The 14,580-nt window shown below is 48.9% G+C and overlaps 1 protein-coding gene across 1 annotated transcript; it reads right to left on the bottom strand.

Annotated features, from left to right (window-relative positions):
- Window positions 1-5,298: 5,298 nt before the first annotated feature.
- LOC311187006 (melanoma-associated antigen E1-like) lies at window positions 5,299-12,319 on the bottom strand (the record flags this gene model as incomplete). The annotated part of the gene is made up of 3 exons (XM_084258204.1): window positions 5,299-6,293; window positions 11,293-12,103; window positions 12,209-12,319. 3 exons carry the CDS (start codon window positions 12,317-12,319, stop codon window positions 5,299-5,301), a joined length of 1,917 nt encoding a protein of 638 aa, XP_084114330.1.
- Between the last annotated feature and the right edge of the window lie 2,261 nt (window positions 12,320-14,580).

Raw genomic sequence — 14,580 nt, 5'->3', positions numbered from 1 at the left:
ACAGAGAAAGGGGAGAACTGGGATGGAGAAAGGGCCATGTGGCGGTGGGGGAAGGGCGAGCAAATGGCGGAGTAGGCGCAAACATAAAGGGGAGCAGGGAGAGAAGCTGAGGGAAGCAATGCAACTCTTGCACTTTTGGGGCTGGGCGGCTCTCTTGTCGCTTCCTTCAGTTGCTCACCTGGACTCCGACCGGGTGTGAGACGCCTCACTGGCCTGCCCTCAGGCCGCACGCCTCAGGCGAAATCTCTCACCTCCTCCAGACAAAGACGCCCCAAGAAGAAAGCGAGTGCTCCTCCTTGTGGCAGCGCTAAGCTGGAGCTCTCAAGGTCGCTTGTGGGGGCGGGGTTTCTGGCGCCCCCTCTGTTCCTGGTTGGAGGGTACTCTGGTTTCCAAAGAGATTCTCAGTCAGACTCCATTTATGACCTTGAATACGGCCCTTTGCCCCCCACGTCACAAGTCCCTCACCTCTTCGATCTTCCTTGCAGAAGTCAGCCTGACCCTTACCATGCAGGTCGAAGAACAGGTATGGTGACATCTGCAAGACGCCCTGTTAGATTGACTGGGTGTTGCTCGCCTCCGGGCCGCCGTCTTTTTTTTAAAAATATTTATTTATATATATTTTTTACATCATCGTTCATTTTTACTACAATGTTTGATTCTCTTTAATGGGAGGCTTCCCGGGAAGGGAAGCAACTTTTGAACAACTGTTCTCTGCAGATCTTGCAGAGAACGGACCTGTGCCCCATGAGCGATGTGGGATGGGGACACTGAAGAAAGAGGCAGAGGACTCAGGGCGAAAGGTAGGCTTCAGAGAACCCAAAAACCCGTGGCCCTCTACTCTTCTCTTTACCACTTAGACGTCTCCTCTTTTGTAACTTCTGTCCCAAAACCATTTGCTTACTACAGAAATGGACTGAGCCAGATAATTCTGTGAGATCCCATCTTGTTTTCTTTTTTTAATAACTGATACTGCATAAGCAGATGATCCTGTTGTTGCCAGTTGGGTAGGCTTCCTTCTGTTGCTCATACCTCTGCTTGATTAGGGTGTCCTTGCAGCTCTGGCTGTGTATTCCAGTCCAGTACTTGGACACAAAATCTCCCTTTATCTTTTATATTCCCTGAGATTGGAGTAGTGAGAGTAAAAGTGAATAAAAATATACATGCTCTGTTCCAGGGTGTTAGAGCCGTCCCAGAGGACTGCAGCCCAGGGTTCTGGTTTAGCTCTTCACTCACCACCTTGTGGATAGGAAAATACTGCAGGTTCTTCATCTGCCACCTGAGTTCGATAAACCCCATCTTGCAGTACTGTGGAATGTTTATAGTGTATATCAAGCGCCTATCAAGATGATTGACAAATATCTGGTATTTAATGAATTAACTGTTATGATGATTTTTACCCAGACAAAATTAACCTGCTATCTAAGAGTTGTTGGGTTTTGTTGTTTTTTTTTTTTCTTTTTTAATTCAAGGTATGTCAGGGAAATGCATTGTCCCCAGATGAAAGAACCCAAATCAGACCAAAGTTTCCTTTAGCAAGTCAAATTAAAGAGCATTTCCCTCCTAGCATATTTATTATTTAATTTTGGTGTGTATTTTTTCTCCACCTGGTTGTAAATCAGAGATTCTAGAATTTTGTCAAGGACCAAATCACCCCTATTTTCCATTTTTGCTTTGTTGTGTTTTGTACTGTTATTAATTTTTTTACACTGATGTCTTATTTGGTTCCCCTATATTCCTGTTATAAGTGAAATCATCCGATATTTTTCTTTTTCCTTTTGGCTTATTTCACTGAGCATAATTCCTTCTAGCTCCATCCATGTTGCTGTGAATGGCTTGAGTTTATCTTTTTTGATTGTTGAATAATATTCCATTGTGTATATACCACATCTTCTTGATCCAGTCATCTATTTTGGGGCATTTGGGTTGTTTCCAGGCCTTACCTATTATAAATAGTGCTACAATAAACATAGGGGTACAGGTGTTCTTTTGAATCAATGTTTTTGTGTCCTCGGGGTAGATCCCTAGTAGTGAAATGGCCAGGTCATATGGTAGCTTCATTTTTAGTAGACTAAGGAACCTCCAGACAGTTTTCCATAGTGATTGGAACAGTTTGCACTCCCACCAGCAATGTAGAAGCATTCCTTTTTCACCACATCCTCGCCAACATTTGTTGTTGCTTGTTTTTTTGATATGTGCCATTCTCACTGGTGTAAGATGGTATCTCAGTGTGGTTTTGATTTGCATTCATTCCCCTTTTTATAAGGGATGTTGAACATTTTTTCATATGCCTGTTGGCCATTTGCATTTCCTCTTTGGAGAAATGTCTTTTAAATTCTGCCCATTTCTTTTTTTTTTTTTTTAAGATTTATTTATTTATTTATACAAGAACTGGGGTACAGGCCAGATGCCCGGGAGGGTGAGAGGATTCACCAGAGCCAGAGCGGGGAACAGAACAGGCAGACTGATGAAATACACTGCTGGGGGGAGCAATGGGCAAGACAGGAGAGGTCTTCCACGCCATGTGGGACCCTCGCCAGCTGGCCGGGATCAAACCAGCACTGCAGAGGCTGTGCACAGCTTCACAACGCTGCGCTCAAGTGCCTGTGCCGCCAGGGGAGACCCTCTTCTGCCCGTTTCTTGACTGGATTGTTTATTTTGTTTTTGTTGAGCCGTGTGAGTTCTTTGTAAATCTTTGTAATCAGTCCCTTATCAGTTGGATGGAGTGCAAATATTTTTTCCCAATCAGTGGGGTGTCTCTGTTTTGGTTAATGTCTCTTTTGTTGTACAGAAGCTTTCAGTTTGATGTAGTCCCAGGTGTTTATCTTTGCCTTCACTATCACTGCTTTGGGTGATGAGTCTTTAAAGATGTTTCTGAGATGTATGTCTTACAGTGTTTTACCTATATTTTCTTCAATATATTTTATGGTTTCAGGTCTTATGTCCAGTTCTTTTATCCATTTTGAGTTGATTTTTGTGCATGGTGAGAGGTAGTGGTCTAGATTTATTTATTTATACAAGAAACAGGGTAAGGCCAGAGGTGCGGGAGGGTGAGAGGATTCACCAGAGACAGAGTGGGGAACAGAACAGGCAGACTGATGAAATACACTGCTGAGGGGAGCAGCGGGCAAGACAGGAGAGGTCTGCCATGCCAAGTAGGTTGCTCCCTGGCCGGGGATCAAACTTGTGCTGCAGTGGCTGCGGATAGTTTCGTAGGTTGTGTCTTAACCCATTGGCACCACTAGGGACCCCCCCTTTTTGTTTTTAAAAATGTATTTACTTTCTTACATCATTGTTATTTTTTGGATCATATTTGATATGTCCTCTCAGATGTAGTCCCCATAGTTCTCCCACCACCACAGCACCCATGATCCATCACCACAGTCCCTTGTGCTCTTCCCTCCCCTTTTTTGATCCCTGTCCCTCCCCTGCTGTATGCCTCATGTCTATGATCAGCTTGCAAGTTTGTTATCTTTTAAAAAAAGACTATAGCAAACAAGGAGACGCATGGATAAGGCACTCAAAAAGCCACCAAGGGAGGAGGCCACCTCCAAGCCAAGGAGAGTGGAATCAAACATGCCAGCTCCTTGATCTTACACTCCCAGATTCTAGAACTGTGAGAAAATATTTTTTTTTAATATTTTATTTATTTATTCATTTATACAAGCATTGGGTACAGTCAGAAGCACGGGAGGGTGAGAGAATTCACCAGAGTCAGAGGGGAGAACAGAGCAAACAGAATGACGAAGCACACTACTGAGGGGAGCAGCGGTGGGCAGGAGAGGTCTGCATGCCATGTGGGACCTTTGCCTGGTGGTCAGGGATCGAACCAGAGCTGCAGAGGCTGTGGGCAGCTTCGCAACCCAGCGCACAACCGCTGTACCACTGGGGAGGTCTGAGAAAATAAATTTTGGTTTAAGCCCCTAGTTGATGACATTTTGTTATAGAAGTCCAAACATATTAATCCACTTCCCTAAGTAGAGACTTCTTTCTGGATTATCTATGATCCCAAGGTAATTCCCAGAGTGTATTTTATTTTATTTTGTTTTATTTTTGCTTATTTTTGGTTATTGTTGTTGTCTACTGATTTTTTTTTTAAATTGAGATAACATTGGTTTACAACACTGTGATTCACTCGGCTTCAGATGTTGGCTACCACACCACACCCACTAACAAAGTACCCATAGTCCTCCGTCATAGTCCATTGTACCAAAAAGCATGTTTTACTGGCTTCCTTTTTACCCCAAGAAGTGAAGATGGAATTTCCACACCATGGTTATGGGGTGTCCACACATAAAAACACCCTGTTAACAGTATTATTAATTATGTATACCCACAGGCCAAGGGGAGAATGACGCCACAGCCACACCGTGCAACATGGGGATGGCCCTCGGGAACAGAGTAAATATAAATATGCAGGTTCTATAGGAGGAAGGCTTTGTAGTACCCAGAGGATACAGACCCCTAGTTCCTATGGCAATATGTGATCGACTTGCATGAATAATGCTGCAGGCTGGTAGGGGCCAGAAACCTGCTACCTAGGCATGCTAACATCTGTGCCCTTGACAAAGACTGTTGCTTGCTAGGGGACCTTATCTGGAAGTACAAAGTATGGAGGGAGACTCGCAGTTAGGCAATTTGAGGCCCTGCTGGTTTCACCAAATATGGAGACAGCTTGTAATGGGCCTTCATTTCAGACCTTACCCCGTAGTGCAGTTTTCCATTTAAAGATTTTCTCTCTTAATTCCAAGGCATATCATGTGAGGATCTGGACTCCGCTCACCAGCCTTAGGGCCTCAGCTAGTTCCCCACATAATTTTAAATGACATCACCCATATTGACTTTCAGTTTCTTCAAACTTAAACTTCCCCATCTCAAGGAATTTACACTTTACTGCTCTCCCCTGGAACACCTCCCTGTCCACCCATTCTTCTTCCTTGCCTATAAATCATAGAAGGTATCTCAGTAACTTTATATAATTGCAGCTCCTACTTTCTAAAGTTCTATGGTGTTCTCTTTGCATCTCCAGTACTAGTACTGGGCCTTCCAAGGAGCAGATGCTCTGTTGATGTTAGGGAAAATAAAACAGAAAGTGGTAAGTTGTCTAACTTGTTAACATCCCCTACATTGTTTAATAAGTTTATCGTTTAATTTTACAAAACAAAAGACTGCAAGGACTAAGAAGAATCAAGTTTGAGCATGATTTATTTTTTTCTTTTCCATCAGCTCAAAAATTGTACTGTGGGATTTTTTCAAGTTCCCACTCAAATCCCTATTGTGATGTCTTCACAAGCTTCAATATCAATAGGGGCGGGAGACGCTGCTGGGTGCTCCCAGGACATCATTGGCCATGGCGCTACCACCAGGCACAGCTGCAGCTCCAGTTTGAACTCTTTCTTGTTCCTCCCGTAAAGCTTCTTCGTATTGTTCTGTGAAGGTGCTAGGATCGGTCTCGTTGACTTTCGCTAAAAATTCTAAGACCTTCAACTTGCTCGTTTCAGCATAGGTTCGCGGGCCCCACAGAAATTCGTACTGAGCGGGGTCACTATTGGGTATCTGACGGTATTCCAGGTACTTCAGTTTCACCAGATCTTTCGTGATTAGCTTCCTAGGCTCTCCATAAACTAGGTGTTTCCTGCCAGCATAGATTCGCATCTTATTCAGGAATTTCCAAACGTCGTCTTCAGACGCACGGTTCCCCTTCATGAAGATGAAACCTAGGATCGTCATTAAGAGGCCGGTCTTGGGTAGCCCTCTGCCCGCTCGCACCCTCCCGTTGTTAGGGAGTCTCAGTTTGCTGACAAGGTCATATAAGTGAAGGGTGGGGTCAATTTCCTTTAAGTCAACCGCAAAGACCACCTCAATGCGCTCAGCAGCTCTCTTAAGGATCTCGGAAAAGTACCTTGGGTTGACAATCTTCAGTATATCTTCCTTCTTGATGGGTTGTTTCATTTTGTACTTGTACAGGAGGAACTGCTCCAGCATTGCAGTCTGCATAGTCAGAACATCACCGAATGACATATCAGTATTTGAGAGCTCAGGGGCATGTGGATGAGTCTCATCTTGGCTGTTTTCTTCATTAGATGTTATGCCAGAAGTATCTGTGGGAGCCTCCTCGGAAGTGCTAATGGGCCCGGTAGCTGGTGCTATCTGGGGAATAGCCTCCAGGTCAGAAGAGGTGGAAGGAGCCACCTCTGCTGTGGCCTGAACTCCTTGGTGATTATCAGAGGTAGCCCGCATCTGGTGGCGTTTCCTATGGGTGCGCGACTTACTTTTCAGACCACGAGGCATGACGACTATGGTCAGGGACAGTGGTCAGGAATGTTAGTGGCAGGACAGCTGCTGAGAAGCCCTGGAGAGGAAGGTTGAAATGGTGTGAGCATTCTCAGCATGGAAATACCACCTGGACTGCAAGGCATTTCCCTTGAGGGCACTGCTCTAGGAACCCACAGGACCTCTGTCTCCTGATCCTTGGGATTAGCTCTCTTGGGAAACCTGTGATGGAAGCTAGTGTGGGTTCTAGGCTGCTTCCTGCCAGCCCTGCCTCAGACAGATGTGGTAACAGCAACTGGTAGTCTTCTAGGCTGAGGAAGTTCTCTTACTTCACATTCATGGATCATAAGGTCAACTGGTGGCAGATGGGGAGACCCCTTTCCTCTGATGCTCTGAAGCTGACATCACAAACCTCCTTGGGACCCATGAGGACCAAGGTCCTCAGCATATCATCCCTGTGCTGACTGCTCAGTGGGGAGTCTTCTGTCCTGGCTTCTTTGCGTTCTCATCCTCATTAAATGGCCTTACTTTAGCTTCACATAGGGCCTAGTACCCTGGGATTTCACCTCCCATAGACCTCGTAATTTAAATTAGTGTTGGGTGAACGTCAGCCTGATAGCCCTGACCCAGGTCCTTAGAACTGAAACAGGGGCAGGGCTGGAATTATGGTTATCCTTTCTATTTAATGGTGGATAGTCTCTAAGTCCTTGACTTCACCCCTGTTGTGGTCTGAAAATTCCTCCCTCCCTCCCCCTCAGGTTTGTCCCCCATATGAAAGCCATTACCACCCTGACAACCTCCCCAGAAGTGAGAATCTTCTCATCAACCATATCTTTCCTTGGTCTTCTGAGGCCCAGGGTGAGGAGTTAATTCTATGGTGCTCCCAATGTTAAGGGGAATGCGTTACCTTTGGTCCTCAGGGTATTCACCTTCACCTCCTACTGCTGCCCTTAGGCATATGCCTTGGACTAAGTACCTCACCCCTTATGACACGATAGGAGAAGCTGAGTATGTCACATCCTGTCAACAATGCCGTGGTATCCTAGGCCACCAGCAAGGGTGGGGCTCTGAGGGGCCTTCTGAGGTCTGAGGGTAGAAGGTTTCCTATGTCCTCACTCAAGGTCCTTAACTTGCTTTCTGGCAGGGCCTAGGAATCTTTCTTTTGTTCACTTGAGTGGCCCCCCCACACACTGAGGGCCTCACATGTGTAACTCCCTTTCTGCAACATTGCTGACAGCCCTACCCAAAGATCTGAGGGCTGATAGTAGGAACAATCTCTGTGCCACTGCATGATTCTGGGGTTCCTGATCCCCTCAGTTGACACTCTGTTCTGCCCATGTTCCCTGGCAGGGCTGGGATGTCTTTCTCTGCAGAAACACAGACCATAGCCCATGTTAAGCAAACCAAGTCTTTCACTTGCCACCCAGGAAACCACACTCTGAATCACCAGAAAGTCTTCTCATAAAGGAGTTTATTACATTGGAGGTGGCCCCAAGGAGTTAGGGCTAATACCCTGAAAAAATTAAGTTCCCAGAATGGCAGGGGTGTTGTGATTATCTGGGGCTTGGGGGACGGAAAGGAATGTGAGGAGGTGGGGGGCATGAAGGGAGTGAGAAGCTTCATTTTCCCAGGTCCAAGGAGGTGCTGGGCAGCGCAGCCACCATGAGTTAAGGTGTCTTATCTTCTCTAGCGAGTGTTCCTTGGTGGTCAAGAGCCCATAATGCCCAACAGATGCTGGCCCTGCTGTTATCAACCTCACTGGGGTGGGGGGAGCACAGAGAATTTTGGTTGATGTGACATAATTAGTTCTCATGGTTCCCAAGGGAATGTAGTTAGAGAATAAATCATAAGAATCACAAGAGGTGGCAGGGAGAGAGGTCTTAGTTTAAATTTTCTAACTTAGTTTAAATTTTCCAACAAAAAGGTCAATGTACAGAATAAGGGGAAGGGGGATCCAGCTGCACTTATTCCTTGAGGTTCCCAGAGAGATGTCGGGAAACACCACAGGAGGCTGCTTCTTGCCAGTGTCCTGCCGGGGATGACATTCGGACTGAGGATCCTTGGGGACCTACTGTTCGCAGTGGGGATGTACCCTCAGTGCCAGGGTCCTCACCAGGACTTCTGGCAGGCCCTGGGTTGCGTTTCCTCTCATTCAGAGCAGACCCAGGGCGCCCTTGGACCAAGACACTCATGCCCAGAAGTGTAAGTGAGGGCCCTGCCTTGACCCTGGAGGTCGAGAACAGACACAGGGCAGCCTCTCTGTGACCCCAGTTATTATAGGGTGCTGTCTCCTCATTCATCAGCCTTCATTCTAACTCCCACCTCTTCTATGAAAGGGTTCCTGGGAAAGGCCACATCCCTCCAAACCCTTGATTAGTCTCCCTACTGCAAACCTTTCAGACAAAGGGTCGAGTCCCAGGGGTGAAGTAAGGTGGGAAACTGCAGCAAAAGCTCAGGGCCCAGGACACAAGTCGTGCTATCCAAGAAAACACCCCGAATCCCGAACACTTCCTTTGCTTTGCCAGCCAGCCTTAGCCATTTATAAACCCCGACTTCTAATAGATTTACTTTCTACAAGGAAGGGACTTGATCTTTTGTGGTTCACTGACATTTCCTTTGTAGGTTATGATATTGTTGCCCAACACTATCCCTTCATCTCTTTCTTTATTCAATACTTGGCATTATTTTGATGTTTTTATTGCATTTTCCTTGAGCTAAATGTTCCGAAACAATATGTGGGGTCTGAAGCCCTTTTTTTTTTTAAAGATTTTTTTACTTATGCACACACGAACTAGGGTACAGGCCTGAAGTGCGGGAGGTGAGAGGATTTACCAGAGACAGAGTGGGGAACAGACCAGGCAGAGTTACTGAAATACACTGCTGAGAGGAGCAGCGGGTGAGACAGCAGAGGTCTGCTGTGCTATATAGGTAGCTCCCTGGCCAGGAATCGAACTTATGCTGCAGTGGCTGTGGATCGCGTCATAGGTTGTGTCTTAACCCCTTGCATCACCAGGGAGGCCCTGAAGCCTTGCTTTTTAATATTTTAGATTTCGGAATATGAGCCTAGAAAATGAATAAAGTCACACACAAAGTGTGCCCCTCGACTGGAGGACTGGTGGCACCCGGCTCTATAGGAATTCGGAGCCAGGGTCTAGTCCAGCTCTGTCACGCACCAGCCTTGAATGTGAGAATACCCCAAGTACTTTAGCAGCAAAGTGAGCCTAATGAAGTCTACAATGCGGGACTATAGACACATATGTAACACATGTGAACTCCCTGGCACAGCGTCAGGCAAAGTCTGGTGCTTTAATGAATGGCAGGTAGCACTAAAGATCACTTTGATCCCAGATGATAGCAACGTTCCCTCATAGAAATATATTTCCATCCAATATTAGAGACTGTGCGACTCCAAACAATACAGCACTCCATTACAGCTGATATCCTGCTGGGCAGGTGAGAGTGAGTACTATTTCCCAGTAGTGCATTTGTGTCAGTACAGCTGTGGGGTGGTCTTCTCCCGTTGCATGCAACACAAAGGACTAGCAACTTCTTCCCAGGTTCCTTTTCACCCAAACCATCCCCTACTTTCATCCATTTCATCACCACCAAGGATCGAGCCTTTCCTTAGAATTTGGCAAATAATGACACACATTACTTTAATTAGATCAAAATAATCTAATCAAATTGCCATTTTAATGGAATGAGTTCTGCTCATGAAAAGAGTGACAGTTTGGGCCTCTCTGGTGGCACAAGGGGTTAAGCACAGCACTGTGAAGCTATCCACAGCCTCTGCAGCACAAGTTCATTCCCAAGCTGGCCAGGGAGCAACCCACATGGCGCAGCAGACCTCTCCTGACTCACCCGCTGCTCCCCGCAGCAGTGTGTTTCAGTCAGTCTGTCTGTTCTGTTCCCCACTCTGTCTCTGGTGAATCCTCTCACCCTCCGCACCTCTGGCCTGTACCCCAGTTCTTATATGCATAAATAAATATTCAAAACAAAACAAAACAAAAAAGAGTGACAGTTCAATAGATTCTTGAAATCCTACTTCAAGGAACCACTCACCTTTGCTTCTTAGAAACTCTCTGGACATGCCTCAAACATTTACTGTGTGCGCTATATTCAAGTGCCCAGAGCAAGCTCACAGGACCCCTTCCATTCACGACTCAGATGGAGATTTTCTCTGCTTTTCCCACAAACCAAGTAGCTAGTAGGATTGGTTCTCCACTCCAGGCATACTTAGTCTCTCAACTCTGAGATTCAACATCTGAGGACATGGCCCTCTAGACCACTCCTATATGACATCCTCTGGCCACCAAGCCTCCTGGCTTAAATTACCACCCACCCAGGGAATGGCGCTTTCCAAGACCCAATGCTGATGATCAGGTAATGGGCATTTGATGGCTCTCACTTCATACTTGAATTATTTTCATATCATCCCCAGTAATACCGATGTAGCCTGCCAAAAAGCAGATGTCAAACTAATGGTAGAGAAATAAAAGGAAAAAATAAGTCAAGTTGATTCAAGTATATATCATTTATTTTAATAAGCAAAGAATAATAAGAAAAGGCGAGTGAAAAAATGACCAGTATTTACCCTTGCTCAGCCACTGAATTGTCCCAACTATTTTCCTGTGGGATTTGTTCTCATTTAACAAAAAACAAAAACCTGTGCCAATACCATGTGACCTCCTTGTACAGGAAAATATTTAAAATTTTTCACTTTGCTTACAAAGGACAAACTCTGACAATTAAATATGAACAGAAAGAAGTGTGTCATCCATGACAATAATCAACTTACATTATGAACAAGATAAACCTTAAATTAAAGAAAAGAACTATTAAAAAATAGACCTACAAGTTACTCATTAAAACAGGGAAAAATAGATTATCTTCTCTCTCCAAGCCATACTACTTGCCATTACCTAAAACACTGACAGCTCTCACCAACCACAGAGTGTAAAAGCTGCCCCAGGCCTCCCTAGGTGCCGGGGGAGCTGGCGAGCTGGGCCCCAGAGGGCCCACGAGCCTTGGCTGTGGTGCCAACCCTGGCCGCGAATCGCATGCATGCCCTGTCTGCCTCATCAAACAGAGCCTCCTCGTACAGGTCGGGGAAGGCACTGGGGGTCGTATTGCTGAGCTTGGCTAGAACCTTCAGCACCTGCATTTTAGTGGTTTCCACATGGGCCCTGGGACCCCACAGGAACTCGTAGGTGGGGGGATCACTGCCTGGCACCTGGCGGTACTCCAGGTACTTATCTCGCACCAGATCTTGGGTGATGAACCTGCGGGGCTCCCCAAAGATGAGGTGCCTCCTGCCAGCGTGCACCCCCAGGACATGGAGGAAATCCCAGACCTGCTCCTCGGAGGCGCGGTTGCCCTTCATGAAGATGACGCCCAGGAGCGCCAACAGGAAGCCCGTCTTGGGCAAGCCCACACTCCCCACCAAATCCTCTTCGCTGGGGATCGCCATCTTGCTGGCCAGCGTGTAGGAGGGGTTGCTGGGGTTGACTTCCTTCAACTCCAGGCCAAACACCAGGTCCATGCGATCCGCAGCTCTCTTGAGGATCTCGGGGAATTGCTTCTTGTACTTCTTCTTGACCACCTTCAGCAAGGCTGCCTGAGTGATGGGCTCCTTGCTTTTGTACTTCTGCAGCAGGAACTGCACCAGCATGCTGGCCTTCCTGGTGAGGGGATCCTTGCGGTAGGTCTCCATGGCGGCTGCCGCCTGGGAGGTGCTGCCGCTCGCTGCCTCTTGGCCCTGGGCACCTTCGTGGGCCCCCGGGCACGAGGCCCCTGCATCGAGACAGCGAGGCCCCTGGGCCTGCTTGGGCTCCTGGGGAGGATCAGCAGCAGGGGAGCCGGGGGGAACAGCCTCAGATTCAGCAGCAGGTGAGGAGTGGGGAGAAGATTCCTCCTCCTCTGCTGAGGCAGCCTGGGCCTGGGCCTGGGTCTGGGCCTCGGCCTGGACCTCACTGAGACTCTGAGTCTCCTCCCGGGCCTGGTGACGTTTCTCCCGGGCCCGGATCTTACTCTTCTGACCGCGAGGCATGAGGACACTGGTCAGGGAGAGCAGGCACCAGTGTGGGCGGCAGAGTAAGTGATGGGGCCACCTGGAGGAGGGAGAATGAGAGGGTGTGAGCGCCCCCCACCAAGCAGATGCCTCCTTGGCTTTGAACAAGACTGCTTCTGGGGGGCCCTGAGGGCACTACTCTAGAACCCCATGATGCTCTTCTCCAGGTCCCACTGACCCGAATAATCCATGGAGGCAGATTATGTGGCCTCAGGGTTCAGCCTCCCAGCTGTCTGCAGGTATCCGGGTTGCCAGCAGAGCCTGCCAGCGGGAACCCCTCTGTTGGCGTGGGGTGTCCTCTCAATTCATGGGCAGGATTGTCAAGTTCATTGTTGGCAAGACCTGGGCCCCCAGGCCCCTCCCTGCTCTGCCATGCAGACTTCACATTTCCATGACACGAGAAGGAAGTCCGAAGCGGCTTCAGCCCACCAGCCCCGGCAGAGTGCACCCACACCTGACTTGTCTCTGTCCCAGACTTGTTGGAGTGCTCCCTTGTCATTCACAACCCTCACCTGGCCTCCAGGGAAGGCCTGGCAGGCCTCCTTGCTGCTCTCTGTTGGCTTCACCTTCACACCAAGGCTCTCAGCCCCTGGCACCTGCTATTCAGAAGCCAGAAGAGCCTCAACCTGATCTACCCGCCTTGGGCCATCAAGGGCTAGAAGCAGGCGGGTCACAATGTGCTGGTCAACTCTGTTCAGGCCACGGTGGTCCCTCTGGCCTCACTCTCTTCCCCCCTCCTTGGGTCTCCTAGAGTCTGTGTCCCCCGTTTGCTTGAGGTCTATCTTCTCTTGCTAAGGTGAGCCCCCACCTGAGAGCTCGGGGAGGAATTGAGTCTGGTGTTATGTGACTGCATTCGCCTGGATTCTCCCCCAAGGAAAGCAGCAGCAGGCAAGCCAGCCCCGGCCCCTTTGTGACTGCTCACGCAGGTTCTCAGGCAAGGCTCTCTTTGACCCCTGGCTGTATTTAAGACTCTTCCCTCTGCTGAAGTGTAACTCCACCGCTCAGACCAAAGCCCTCACTTCTCTGTGAACCCCAAAGGGAAATGAGCAGCAGTTTTGCCTGACACAAATGCCTGGACCTCCCTGAATGACAGTGTTTAGGGATTCTGAGGCGTCCTTCTTGTTAGGGGGTGAGTGGTTCCCGCAGTGACCACCTCCTCACCCCGACTCTTCCCACCAACTAGAAACCATGCCTCTGGTGACCAGTTGCCAGCCCCTCCCCTCAGACCAAGTCCCACACACCCCTGCTTCCCAGTCTCCACGCCTTCGCAAACCCTGCTCCCCACCCCTCCTTTACCCTCCCTCCCGCCGTTCCCCACAATCCTTTATTGCCTCCAGCCCCTCTCGGCCCCCATCACCCCTTCCTCTTCCCCACCCACCACTTGCCCTAGCTCAGGCTCCACAGACTCGCGGAGGGCCGAGAGAGCCAGCACCAAGTGAAGACATTTGCCCTGACCCTCCCAGGCCTCCGTCAGGAGCGCGACCCCGTGAGGCCCCGTTCTGGCCTATGGCGCCCTCTCCGTCGTCACGAGGGCTGTCTAGGCGAAGGTCACTCCTCAGGGCCCGGGAATGTCCCTCCAGTGACCTGAGAATCTCCCCGCCATGGACCAAAGCCTTTATTCCCCACGGTCCCGTTGGGAAGCAAACCCACTTGGGGCCTAGCAGCCATTCTGGGGCCTCCCGGGCCACGAGCAGGGGCGCTGGGCGCGGTCCGCCTGGCCGCCTTGGGAGGGGCTGGAAGAGATTGGGGTTTGGAGGGGCAGGGCTCGCTGTCCCGCTCGGCACACATCACACGTTCACACCTGGCAAGTCTTCAGACTTCTTCCTCAGATTACTGCCGGCAACAGCTGTCTCAGGAGACCTCAGGTCCCTCAGCACGTTTACCAGGAAGTCGTCGAGGCCCACTTCCGGGCAGGACCATCTGGGCCTCCCAGAATGACCCGCGGTGGAGGGGGCGTGGCTAGTGTGAAGGGGCTGCGTGCTTGAGGTTGAATCACGAAGGACTTTCAAGAGGGTCTTTCGTTGACTCTTAGTTCCTCGTTCTTCTGTGTGCTGAGCTCAGTCATGTGGTCTTAGACAATAATTACATGTCCCTGAGATACCCCACTGGAAAATATTTGGGGATTCTAAGCCAGCTCGTTTGCGTCCTCCCCAGCCTCAGTCAGGGACCGGGGAGTGGTGGAAGCTCGTTTCTGGTGTGTCTTCTGTGTATTCTCCTTCACTTCTTTCTCAATCTTCCCT

This window comes from Talpa europaea (assembly GCF_964194135.1).
Source record: "Talpa europaea genome assembly, chromosome: X".
In the NCBI taxonomy this organism is placed as follows: domain Eukaryota; kingdom Metazoa; phylum Chordata; class Mammalia; order Eulipotyphla; family Talpidae; genus Talpa; species Talpa europaea.
Note: the sequence above shows the minus strand (reverse complement) of the source record. Positions and strands in the feature narration are given on the sequence as shown.